The 13857-nt window shown below is 45.7% G+C and overlaps 1 protein-coding gene across 1 annotated transcript in view; it reads left to right on the forward strand.

Annotated features, from left to right (window-relative positions):
• SMYD3 (SET and MYND domain containing 3) overlaps positions 1-13857 on the forward strand; it is a 1539893-nt gene that overhangs the window by 1361434 nt on the left and 164602 nt on the right. Inside the window, exon 10 of the mRNA XM_029593951.1 lies at positions 13520-13694. Within this exon, the coding sequence (XP_029449811.1) occupies positions 13520-13694 (175 nt within the window). The remainder of the gene's footprint in view (positions 1-13519; positions 13695-13857) is intronic.

Consider the following 13857-nt stretch of genomic DNA (forward strand, 5'->3'; position numbering starts at 1 on the left):
ACTACCTATGGTCGGATAATAAAGCCAACTACCTCTGGTCCTTGGTTAGATAAACTTATCCAGCTATCTTTAAGATAACTGGCTATCTTCAATGGTGCAGCTATACCAAACAGATCGATACTGTAATGTGCGGTTGAAGATTTCCCGTCCGTAACACGCTGTGGGCGCACAATTCGGACGCGTAAGGCGATCCTGCGATACAGTCTCCAGTTTCACGCGTCCTTAGCGCTTCTTAAAACAGACACATAACCCTTTCCGCACCCAGCATGTATATGATATGTAAATGAACAAATTAGCTGTTTAATGAAGGAATTAGCTATTCCCCTCCGATACTGTGACACGCGCTCAGATTATCTCCTTAGTAACCCGCTATTTTGCCGCAGCCTTAACGTGTTAGTTTACCACCTACCCTCTACTAGGTGTTAGTGTGGTGTTCAAACAGCTACATAGCGGAATGTACCATGGACGACCTCTATATATATATATTTGCAGCGTAAAGTGTAAAAAAACAAAAATATGTATAAATACCTGTCACTTTCCTGTCACTTTCCGAATCCCCCAGGCGTGTGGTCATCCAGGCGGCGGCGGGAGCCGGCGGGCAGGTGGGCACGCGTTGGGTCCAGGCGGGCGGGTGGGTGCCCGTTCATCCAGGCAGCGGCGGGAGCCGGGGGGCGGGTGGGCGCGCGTTCGAACAAGGCGGCGGTGTGTGCCGGCGGGCGGGTGGGCGCGTGTTCGATCCAGGCCGCGGGCGGGTGGGCGCCCGTTCATCCGGGCGGCGGCGGCGGCGGAGCTGGGGGGCGGGTGGGCGCACGTTGGTTTCAGGTGGCCGGCGGGCGGGTGGGCGCCCGTTCATCCGGCGGGCGGGTGGGCGCGTGTTCGATCCAGGCGGCGGCGGGAGCCGGCGGGCGGGTGGGCGCCCGTTCATCCAGGCGGCGGCGGCGGGAGCCGGTGGGCGGGTGGGCGCGCGTAGGATCCAGGTGGCGGTGGGAGCCAGCAGGCGGGTGGGCGTGTGTTCGATCCAGGCCGCGGCCGGGTGGGCGTGCATTCATCCAGGCAGAGGGAGCCGGCAGTGAAAGCGGCCTCCGGCACGCCCACCCGGCCACGGCCTGGATCGAACACGCGCCCACTTGCCCGCCGGCTCCCACCGCCGCCAGGATCCAACGCGCGCCCACCCGCTCGCCGGCTCCTGCCGCCGCCACTGCCACCTGGATGAATGGGCGTCCACCCGCCGCCTGGATCCAACGCGCGCCCATCCGCCCGCCGGCTCCCGCCGCCGCCTGGATCCAACGCGCGCCCGCCGGCTCCCGCCGCCGCCTGGATGAACGGGCGCCCATCCGCCCGCCGGCTCCCGCCGCCACCTCGATGACCGCACGCCTGGGGGATTCGGAAAGTGACAGGTATTTATACATATATATAAACAACTTATGCTGCAATGTTAATATGGAGGTCGTCCATGGTTTTTTACACTTTACTCCCTTTGGTTTTACCCCCATTTTTTACACTTTATTCCCGTTTTAATTTTCGCCCTGCGCCTTGCTTCGGGAGGGGGGGGGGAACCATCCACTTCCTGGTGCCTGTCATTTCAAATGTCATTTGAAATGACAGGTACCAGCGCACCCAGGATACTGTATAGGCGCTGTATTAGCGCCTATACAGTAAAATGGGTTGCGCGGGCCTAACGCTTGCCTAACGCTTCGCAGCCGCAGCATGCATTTGCATGCAATTTGAAGAGAGTATCGAGCGGTAGGTGAAGAGAACTGTGCGTGCGGGGAACGAGGGTGTGCCCGGCACTGCCGCACTGTTTCTACCGCGGCCTTAGAGTATCGATCTGAAAGTTAGCTAGATAAGTGTCTCTGGCTAATTTAGCAATCCAGCCAGTGACTTAATATGGATTTCTGAAATTTTCCTCTTTATTGGCTTATTTCATTGTTCTTATGGAAGAAAATTTTGAAATGGATCTAACTAGATATCTAAGGGAACAAAGGAAAAGTAACCCACATGATGTTCGGTTCCACGCTAGGAGTTGCCATCATGGAAAAGGATCTGGAAGTCATTGTGGGCAATACTTTGAAATTCTCAGCTCAGTATATGGTGGCGGTCAAATAAGCAAACAAATGTTAAGAATTAGGAAAGGAATGGAGAATAAACCAACAAATATCATAATTTCTCTGTATCGCTCCATGGTGAGACTGCCACTATAGATCTGTGTGCCATACTGGTCACCGTATATCAAAAAGGATATAGTTGAATTGGACGTGGTACAGAGAAAGGCGACCAAAATGATAAAGAGAATGGAATGGCTGTTGTGTTCCGTGGCCGACTGCGGGTGCGGCCCCCTACCTGACCTCCGTGACGGGCCGTCGGCGGCGGCATCGAGGTAGACTGCCCTACGTCTGGGCCCGGTGCCCCCGCGCGTCGGCACGGGCCTCCAGGCTAGCCGCTGGGTCAGGAGCCGTCTCTGCTCCTCTCTCGCAGCAGCTAGCAGCTCTCCTCGGTGGCCCAAGATCCAAGATGGCTGCCGCCATCTTAGGTGCGAGGCCGCGCCTCTTCACCAGAATTAAAGGGACCTCGTCCCTTTAATTGCCTACAGCTGATCCCAATCCACCAAGCCAGAGGAACTATAAAAGGAGACTTCCTCTGACCATTCCCTGACTTGGCAACGTTCTCCAGCGCTGTCTAGTCTGCTTGCTTCGGTGAGTTCCTTGTGCTTTGGATCCTTGTTCCTGTTTCGTCTTTGTGTTCCTGGTTCCTGACTTCGGATTGACTGACGGTGATTCTCTGGTGTGTGACTTCAGATTGGCAAGTGGTGATTCTCTGGTGTGTGACTTCAGACTGGCAAGTGGTGATCCCTCGGTGCGTGACTTCGGACTGGTAAGCGACGACCCTCTGGCACTTGACCTTGGACTTCTTCTGGACTACCGTCTCCAAGGCTCTGCCTAAGTCCCAGCGGTCCGGGTCCCTATGGGCTCCTCCTGGGGGGGACCGTGGGCTTCCAGGGCGAAGCTTCTGTCAGCCCTTGCACCGATACTTTGACCTCTCAAAGATCCACCTAAGTCCCAGCGGTCTGGGTCCCTACGGGCTCCTCCTGGGGGGATCGCAGACTTCCAGTGGCGAAGACACAAGTCCTCTCTTCGTCTCTTCATCTGCCTCCACAGTCGTCTCAGTCTTCAGTGCCGAGGGTCAGCTGGTCCCGTCTTCTGCTCTGCCTCGCCACCCGACGAGAGAACCTACGGATCTTCCGCAAGGTATACCATCCTCCCGTCAGCCCAAGGGTTCACAAGCCTGAGCATAACAATGGCTCCCCTATGCAGAAAAACTAAAGAGATTAGGGCTGTTCAGCTTCGAGAAGAGATGGCTAAGTGGGGATATGAAAGAGGTCTGTAAAATGAGGAGTGGATTAAAAAGAATAAATGTGAACCAGTTATTTACTCTGTCAGAAAATATAAACACTTGGGAACCCTCCATGAAGATAGCAAGTAGCACATTAAAACAAATAGGAGAAAATTATTTTTCACTCAACACACCATTAAGCTCTTAAATTAATTGCTGGAGAATGTGGTTAAGGCAGCTAGTGTAACTGGTTTTTAAAAAAGGTTTGAAGAAAATCTTGGAGAAGTCCATAAACTGTTATTGACCAGGTAGACTCAGGGAAAGCCATTACTTATTGCCAAGTGTTAGCATTATGGGATTTTACTGTTTGGGATCTTGTCAGGTAGTTGTGACCTGGATTAGCCATTGTTGGAGAAAGGATATTGAGCTTGATGGACTCTTGTCTGACCCAGTATTGCAATTCATATGTTCTTATGAGTCAGCCAGTTAGATCTGTTAGGGTGAAATATAATTGACTAGTTTCACTATATTTAGTCACTCAAAAAACATTTTTTTTTTTGCACGTTCAGACTTATCCAGCTAAATGGTGGCATTTGAATATTTAGCCACATTCAGGGTCTACTACTTAGCTGGATAACTATTTATCAAGCTAAATAGTTATCTTTCTAAATAGTGTAAGAAATGGGGGCATTTCAGGGCATGGCTACTTATCGAGCTAACTTAAGGGCGAATTTTAAAAGCCCTACGCCGAGAGATACATGCGTGACTCGGCCGCATGGATTTTAAAAGGCGTGCAGCCACGCACATATCTCCCTGTTCGCTGATAAAAAAGATTTGACAAAAAGGGGTGGTTCATAGGCATTGTCTGGCTGGCTCTAGCACATGCCAGGATCCCTCAACCTCGTAATTGCTTCTGCTATGTACAACGTGTAAGTAGTGAAATAAAAAAGATGGTAGTCAGCGGGGTTTTAGAGGCCAGGGTTAGTAGAATTAAAGGGAGACAAGTTAGGTAGGGGGTTTTGGAAGTCTGCTCCTTTACTGGGGCAAACTGGGAGGGAACTGGGAAATAGGCCTTTTGAGTTGCTGTGCGTACCTACAAAATTCCACCCCTTATGTGCTTGAGATGGGATTCGCACACACATGCGCACATCCATATAAAATTGTGCATGCACATACGCGCAGCTAACCAATTTTATAATATTCACGCATAAACGCACACATGTTATAAAATTGGCACGTCCATGTGCCCGCACTCGGCTCTTAAAATCTACCTTTTAGCCAGATAAATGACACTATTCAGACTTATCTGGCTGAGTTAGCTGGATAAGTTAGACCGGCTTTTGAAAAGGTCCAACGTATTTGGCTAATTCAAACCTATCTACATCACTGAATATTCTGGCTATGTTGACCAGATATGTTTATCTAGCTAACTTTCTTATCCAGATATTCTCTGAACATGGATTTCACTGTGTGTAGGTTTTCCTGCATAACCCCATCCACAGATAGTGGAGGGCCAAGAAACATGAGCACTTTTGTACCCACATAATGTATAGCAAATTTTCTAAGTGAACATTCCCAGATAAATTTCCCTTTAAAAATTTGCTACAAGTTATCTAATCATTCTCACTGTTAGGCAACTTACTGAAAATTGCCCCTATATAGTTGATTTTTATTTTGTCCAAAAATGATCCCAGAGACCTAAAACAACATTTAAATATTTTTATATGAGGCAGATTGAGGTCCCCCTTTTTATTTAATTGTTCTGCAATCTGGACTATCTTTATGTTTCAGGCAACTCAGTTTGTTTGAACAATTTTGAAGTGGCATTTCCTTTGCAATTTCTGCAGTTTCTTGAAGGGAACAATGTTTACTGAAAGAATTAGCAAGCAGAAATTTGTGCCTAACTTTCACCCGATTCTTCAGTGTATCACTTTTCAGCAATAGTCCTACAGCAACTTTTCCTGTAGGTTTTGCTTATACCATTTTTTTTCCCTTGGATATTTTCCTCTTTCTGAAGCTGTAGGAAATTAAATCCTTGGGCAGAATATACACTATTTCAAAACTATGCAAACAACTTGACTTGCTCTACTTTTGCACAAAATCCACATCTGGTCCTTTTTATGCATGCATGTAAAAAGGACTAAAAACATTCACTTTTCAACAATTTGTTCTGTAAAGCCTACTTTTCTTTCTATAATCTTTGATCCTCACTTGTTAGCTCAATATTGTGCACGGGCAAGTGTCTGTTATTGTATGTGTCGTTCAGTAAGCTTTGGGCATAAGACATTTCAAATCCAGTTTACTAAGAATAGCATAGTAAGAGATGGCATAAAAAGACCATCTGAACCATCCAGTCTGCCCAGATATTCTGCTAAGGATACATCCCAGCTGACAGCCACAAACTGTGACCACCTGCAAGATTTCTTCTAATCTAGGATATTCTTTTTATCTTCCTTCATTGTATGCTACAATATTGGATAGAAATTCACATAAAATCCACACTTAGTTCCTTCCAGCATCCCACCTCTCCCATGCCTAACCACTTGGCTCTGTAATAATCTAAATAGCAATCTCTAGTAGGGATGTGCAGAGGCAAAAATTTAGTTTCGCTTCATTTGTTTCATAGGTCATAATCATTCATTTGGTTTGTTTCAAATGAAAAATACATGTTCATTTATTCATTTTATGCATTCATTTGTTTCCCATTAAACTCAATGGGGGAAACAATGCAGCCTATTTTGAGCTCCCAAATTGGGGTTTTCTAATAATTTCTAATGAAACATATGGGTAGACATCATCAGATGGGTGGAAGCACTTCAACGCATCAACGCATCAAGGAAAAGTGGCATGAATTGCCCAAGGATCCGCAATGGGACAAAATACTACCAGGAGTGGTAGGAGTTCCCCAAGACAACATCAGAAGAGCAAAGCAGCAGCAAGCATGGCCAGAGCATTCAAGTCTCCAAAGGGCACAGACAATAATGGCATGAAACCCCCCAAGTCTTCACAAGACGGGAAAAGTGACACCAAATGTCACATGAAGAAATTAAGACACCATAAAGGGGGTACAAAGCACCAACATGTTAGGATTTTTGGGTTTCGTGGACCCTTGGCCAGAGGTGAGGGTTGATACCATTTGTGGGGAGGAGGCCCACAGGTCCTCACCGTCAGGAGGCGAGGTCAGCGCAGCAGGAGCTACAGTAGTGTGTACATGAACAGAGCATCCTGCGTCACAGCCATGTGATCGTAGGAGCTAGTAGAGAGAGTACTGTGGGGGATCCGAGGAGCAGGGCAAGAGAAACAGTTCAGAGAGAACCCACAGTATACAGGCAGAATTGAAGATGAAAGTGCCAGAGCAGAAACATCTGAGTGAGAGCGCGAGACAGGAACTTCTGGAGGTCCGCAGCAGAGACTGTCCCAAGGGGCGGGGCTGCATAGCGAGAGAGGCTCTGGTGTGATGACATAGGCTGTCCTGCAGAACGGGGAAGCCCGAGTTGAATCTCTGAAGTAGTGACGTAAGCAACCCTGAGGAGCGGGGCTGCGCACGATGGAATCTCTTGTAGAGAAATGAAGGCACTACCCCGAGGAGCAGGGAGGTGCAGAGTACAGTTACTTGGTGTAGAACGTAGGCACTACCCCAAGGAGCGGGGAAGCGCAGGTACAGTCACTGGTGTAGGCACTACCCCGAGGAGCGAGGAAGCGCGAAGTTGAGTCTCCAAAGCAGTAAGGCAGGTCCGAGGGTCAACCCCGAAGAGCAGGAAGGCCAGCAAGCAGGAGCTCCAGAAGGTGCAAGGCTAGCCCGAGGAGCTGGATAAGCCCAGAGATCAGGTCTCCAACTGGAGCACAAGCAGGCCCCCGAGGAGCAGGTACCCGAGCCAGAGTCCAGAGTTGCAGTTAGATCCAATACGGGAACCACAGGTCCCAGGAGACAGGAGCCCACCAGTAGTGAAGGAACCCGTTGCCAAGTCAGCTAGCAAGGGACAAAGGCGGTGCTTAAGAATCCCAACCTCGTGATGTCATCAGTCAGGGACACCCCTGAGGTTCCCACCATTGGACCTTCAAAGGAAGGCCCGGTGGTACACGCACGCGTCTAGGAAGGCCCGGAGTCGGTGTGGGTGGTGGCTGCTTCCCAGCCGCCATGAGGAGTCCTGAGAACCCGGAGGAGTGTGGCGGCAGTGGTTATCCCCAGTTGTGAGTAGGCCCAGAGAGGAGAGCAGGGCAGCACATGATGTGATTTGAATCGGTCGCAGCCGTCTGTGACCAGTCATAAGACAAAAGAGGCAAAAAAAACCACAAGGCAGTGACAGAGGGTCAAGACGGCAAAGGGTGGCATGAAGACCTCAAAGCATCATGAGAAACACAAAGCAGCCACCCACAGTGGCAAGAACACCTCAAGACTTCAAATGAGGGGCAAAAGGCACTAACCAAATTGGTACAAAACCTTAGGCAGGGAGAAGCCAGAGGAAATCCCTGGAGGAGGCTGATGCAGGGGCGATCCAGGTAACTATAGACCAGTGAGCCTGACGTCAGTGCTGGGAAAAATAATGGAAACTATTCTCAAGATCAGAATCGTAGAGCATATAGCAAGACATGCTTTAATGGAACACAGTCAACATGGATTTGCCCAAGAGAAGTCTTGCCTAACAAATCTGCTTCATTTTTTTGAAGGGGTTAATAAATATGTGGATAAAGGTGAACCGATAGATGTAGTGTATTTCGATTTTCAAAAGGCGTTTGACAAAGTCCCTCATGAGAGGCTTCTAAGAAAACTAAAAAGTCATGGAATAGGAGGCAATGTCCTTTCGTGGATTACAAACTGGTTAAAAGTCAGGAAACAGAGGGTAGGATTAAATGGTCAATTTTCTCAGTGGAGAAGGGTAAACAGTGGAGTGCCTCAGGGATCTGTACTTGGACTGGTGCTTTTCAATATATATATATATAAATAAATAAATATGATCTGGAAAGGAATACGATGAGTGAGGTTATCAAATTTGCAGATGATACAAAATTGTTCAGAGTAGTTAAATCACAAGCAGATTGTGATACATTACAGGAGGACCTTGCAAGACTGGAAGATTGGGCATCCAAATGGCAGATGAAATTTAATGTGGACAAGTGCAAAGTGTTGCACATAGGGAAAAATAACCCTTGCTGTAGGTACATGATGTTAGGCTCCATATTAGGAGCTACCACCCAGGAAAAAGATCTGGGCATCATAGTGGATAATACTTTAAAATCGGCGGCTCAGTGTGCTGCAGCAATCAAAAAAGCATGGGGCACATTTAAAACTAATCGGAGAAAGTTCTTTTTTACTCAACGCACAATTAAACTCTGGAATTTGTTGCCAGAGGATGTGGTTAGTGCAGTTAGTATAGCTGTGTTTAAAAAAGGATTGGATAATTTCTTGGAGGAGAAGTCCATTACCTGCTATTAAGTTGACTTAGAAAATAACCACTGCCATTAGTAATGGTAGCATGGAATAGACTTAGTTTTTGGGTACTTGCCAGGTTCTTATGGCCTGGATTGGCCACTGTTGGAAACAGGATGCTAGGCTTGATGGACCTTTGGTCTGACCCAGTATGGCATTTTCTTATGTTCTTATGCAGGCATTCGGCTTCAAGACCGAGTTAAAGCACACTCTGTGAGGGCCATGGCGACTTCAGTAGCACACCTACGATTGGTGCCGCTTCCTGACATTTGCAAGGCTGCCACCTGGAGTTCTCTCTATACCTTTACAGCCTATTATTGCTTAGACAAAGCTGGAAGACAAGATACCATCTTTGGCCATTCTGTCTTGCGCAACCTATTTACAACGTGACGTACCAACACCCTTCCGCCTGCCCGGTGAGGTTCAGGATGTCCTCGGTCAAATTTCATCCCAGGCCTAGTGCCTTGCACGCCTGCATACATTTGATGCATGTTTGGACATCCTCAGCTCGGTACTCACCCATATGTGAGGACTATCATCCTGCTTTTCCTGTGAGAAAGCAAATGTTGCTTACCTGTAACAGGTGTTCTCACAGGACAGCAGGATGTTAGCCCTCACGAAATGCACCTGCCACCCCGCGGTGTTGGGTTCGTAATGATTTCTTCTTTTATTTTCGGCACTACCTGTAGCTTTTTAACAAGACTGAAGGGGGACCCCTGCTGGCTGCAGGGTCAGTGCATTGCTGGGCATGCCCAGTAGGAGCCAGTCAAAGTTCTGGAAACTTTGACAGACGTGTTCCGTGATTGGGCTCCATCCTGTGATGTCACCCATAATTGAGGATTAACATCCTGCTGTCCTGTGAGAACACCTGTTACAGGTAAGCAACATTTGCTTTATTTATTTAGATTTTTATATTCTGGTTTTTGGTACTTCAAAGTGTACATCAAAGCAGATTACTTTCAGATACTGTAGGTATTTCCCTATCCCCACAGAGCTTACAACCTTATTTTGTACCTGAGGAAACAGAGTGACTTGCCCAAGGTCACAAGGAGTGATGGGAATTTGAAACCTGGTTTCCGTGGATTGTAGCCTGCTACTCTAACTTCTAGGCTACTCCTTGTACCTCCAAATATGCTGTAAAAGATGCAGAACATGTCAAGATGCACTAAGCAGATATGTAGAGGATCTCAGAGCTGGAGAGTTAGAAGGTACGAGTAAAGGCCTGGGGGCTCAGTTGCAGTGCTATCTGTTGTCATGTAGAGGACCTGGGTTTGAGTGCTAGGTCAGGATTTCTGCTTCCTGGATCAACCAGGGCTGGGAATGCCATAGAGGTGGTGCTTACATCTCCTGGGGGAAGGGAGTCCCAGTCATTGCCGAGAAATACTTAAAAAGGCACTTAAAACCTAGTTATTCAAAAAGGGGTTTCATGAAGCTGAGTCCTAATACAGGATCATGTTCTCTCAGGCAAGAATGACTGAGAGAACATGACATTGTAACTGTTGTTTTAATGGCGTCATCATTATGGGGCAGATTTTCAAAAGGTTACGCATACCAGGCCTATTTTAAAAAGGCCCAGCGATGCGCATAAAGCCCCGGGACACGTTTACATCCCGGGGCTTGCAAAAAGGGGTGGGGCGGGGTCAGAGGCTCCCAGTACAGCAGCCATTTGCTGCTGTGCCAGGGATCGCGTGCCAGCAGTTGGCCGGCGCATGCAACTTACTTTAGCCCCAGGGCTGAAGTAAGTTTTAAAACAAAAGAACATTAAGAACATAAGAACATGAGCCCAGCATTCTGTTTCCAACAGTGGCCAATCCAGGCCATAAGAAGCTGGCAAGTACTCAAAAACGAAGTCTATCCCATGTTACCGTTGCTAGTAATAGCAGTGGCTATTTTCTAAGTCAACCTAATTAATAGCAGGTAATGGACTTCTCAAAGAACTTATCCAATCCTTTTTTAAACACAGCTACACTAACTGCACTAACCACATCCTCTGGCAACAAATTCCAGAGTTTAATTATGCGTTGAGTGAAAAAGAACTTTCTCCAATTAGTTTTAAATGTGCCCCATGCTAACTTCATGGAGTGCCCCCTAGTCTTTCTATTATCTGAAAGAGTAAATAACTGATTCACATTAACCGGTTCTAGACCTCTCATGATTTTAAACACCTCTATCATATCCCCCCTCAGCCGTGTCTTCTCCAAGCTGAAAAGTCCTAACCTCTTTAGTCTTTTCTCATAGGGGAGCTGTTACATTCCCTTTATTATTTTGTTGCCCTTCTCTGTACCTTCTCCATCACAACTATATCTTTTTTTGAGATGCGGCGAACAGAATTGTACACCGTATTCAAGGATCAGAATCACCATGGAGCGATACAGAGGCATTATAACATTTTTCGTTTTATTCACCATTCCCTTTCTAATAATTCCCAACATTCTGTTTGCTTTTTTGACTGCCGCAGCACATTGAACCAATGATTTCAATGTGTTATCCGCTATGACACCTAGATCTCTTTCTTGGGTGGTAGCTCCTAATATGGACCCTAACATTGTGTAACTATAGCATGGGTTATTTTTCCCTATATGCATCACCTTGTACTTATCCACATTAAATTTCATCTGCCATTTGGATGCCTAATTTTCCAGTCTTAGAAGGTCTTCCTGCAATTTATCACAATCTGCTTGTGATTTAACTACTCTGAACAATTTTGTATCATCTGCAAATTTGATTACCTCACTTGTATTTCTTTCCAGATCATTTATAAATATATTGAAAAGTACGGGTCCCAATACAGATCCCTGAGGCACTCCACCGCCCACTCCCTTCCACTGAGAAAATTGTCCATTTAATCCTACTCTCTGTTTCCTGTCTTTTAGCCAGTTTGTAATCCACAAAAGGACATCACCATCTATCCCATGACTTTTTACTTTTCCTAGAAGCCTCTCATGAGGAACTTTATCAAATGCTTTCTGAAAATCCAAATATACTGCATCTACCGGTTCACCTTTATCTACATGTTTATTAACTCCTTCAAAAAAGTGAAGCAGATTTGTGAGGCAAGACTTGCCTTGGGTAAAGCCATGCTGACTTTGTTCCATTAAACCATGCCTTTCAATATGTTCGGTGATTTTGATATTTAGAACACTTTCTACTATTTTTCCTGGCACTGAAGCCAGGCTAACTGGTCTGTAGTTTCCCGATCGCCTGGAGCCCTTTTTAAATATTGGGGTTACATTAGCCACCCTCCAATCTTTAGGTACAATGGATGAGTTCAATGATAGGTTACAAATTTTTACTAATAGGCCAGAAATTTCATTTTTTAGTTCCTTCAGAACCCTGGGGTGTATACCATCCGGTCCAGGTGATTTACTACTCTTCATTTTGTCAATCAGGCCTACCACATCTTCTAGGTTCACCGTGATTTGGTTCAGTCCATCTGAATCATTACCCATGAAAATCTTCTCTGATACGGGTATCTCCCCAACATCCTCTTCAGTAAACACTGCAGCAAAAAAATCATTTAATCTTTCTGCGATGGCCTCTAATTGCCCCTTTAACCACTCGATCATCTAACGGTCCAACTGACTCCCTCACAGGCTTTCTGCTTCGGATGTATTTTTAAAAGTTTTTACTGTGAGTTTTTCCCTCTACGGCCAACTTCTTTTCAAATTCTCTCTTAGCCTGTCTTATCAATGTCTTACATTTAACTTGCCAATGTTTATGCTTTATCCTATTTTCTTCTGTTGAATCTTTCTTCCAATTTTTGAATGAAGATCTTTTGGCTAAATAGCTTCTTTCACCTCCCCTTTTAACCATGCTGGTGGGGGGAAAGGGCAGGGTGGGGGGGTGGGGGTAGGCAACGGGGGAAGGCAGCGCGACTCGGCGCAGGCTCGGCATGAGCAAGGTGCACAATTGTGCTCCCCCTTGCACGCGCCGTCTCCCGATTTTATAACGCGCATGTTATAAAATCAGGCATACATGTGTGCACTCTGAATAGCACGTGCACATGTACGCTCACGCGTACTTTTGAAAATCTACCCCTATATAAGTGGGGTTAATATTTATTTATTTTATTTAACAGATTTTCTATACCGTCGTTCAGTTATTTTTATGCATCTGTGTCTTTTATTTGTCTCTGTTTTAGAGGTTTTAGACGTTTTGATTTTGCTATTTTTGTTCTTAGTTTGCATTTAATGTTTAACTTTTTAGTTATGTTTATTATGAATGTATGATTGGAATCCGCCATGATATTGTGGCATGAGCAGAATAAAAAAATGGTAAATAAATAAAGGTATAAGTAAGCCATTTTTTTTAGCACCTTCCTAATTGAAGAAAGTCAGATACTGGAACAGTAGATATGATGTAAATAAACATCATAAAAAGCATTGAGAAAATGCTTTACATAGCACAGGTTTAATAAAAAAAAATATGCTGCCAGTAGGGTTTTCTTTAATTGTGATGATTAATCTGCTCTCTCACATTGTCACCTTTTTTATATTCTTCACCATAAATAAATTCAACCAAAAATACTCTCGTTCAGAAGATGATTTCTTAAGCATAAACAAAATTGAGTTACATTAAGTGGCACTACATTTGTTTAAGGTATGTTTTGACATTAATAGCTGGGATGTCTTTATCTTTTATTTCATAATACCCTGCAGCTTTTGTGCCATGCAAAAAAAAAAAAAAAAAGTAAGTTGTATTTCTCCATTTTCTTTTCTTCTCTTTAATGAAGATGAATCCTTAACTTAAGGATAATACCAGAGTGGGAGCAGATTCTGGCTCTCTGCCAGTCCTTTATAAATAACAACGTAGGTCGCCTTCCAGACACAAATATCTATCAGATGAAAATACTTGATTATGCTATGGATGCTTGCATTAATCTCAGCCTGTGGGAGGAGGCTTTGCTTTATGGCAGCAGAACTCTGGAGCCATACAGGTAAAATCTAACGTATATATCAGTCTGTCTTAAAGGGCTAGTTTGCAGATTTGTTAGGGGAAGGGGAAGGGGGAGTTGTTGGGAGATTTTGTATCTGCTTGCATGGTGCAAGTTCCGCGGGTGCTATTACCTGTGGATTTTAAAGAAATTTTAAAAGTGAAAT

Source organism: Rhinatrema bivittatum, chromosome 3, assembly GCF_901001135.1.
Source record: "Rhinatrema bivittatum chromosome 3, aRhiBiv1.1, whole genome shotgun sequence".
Classification (NCBI taxonomy): Eukaryota; Metazoa; Chordata; class Amphibia; order Gymnophiona; family Rhinatrematidae; genus Rhinatrema; species Rhinatrema bivittatum.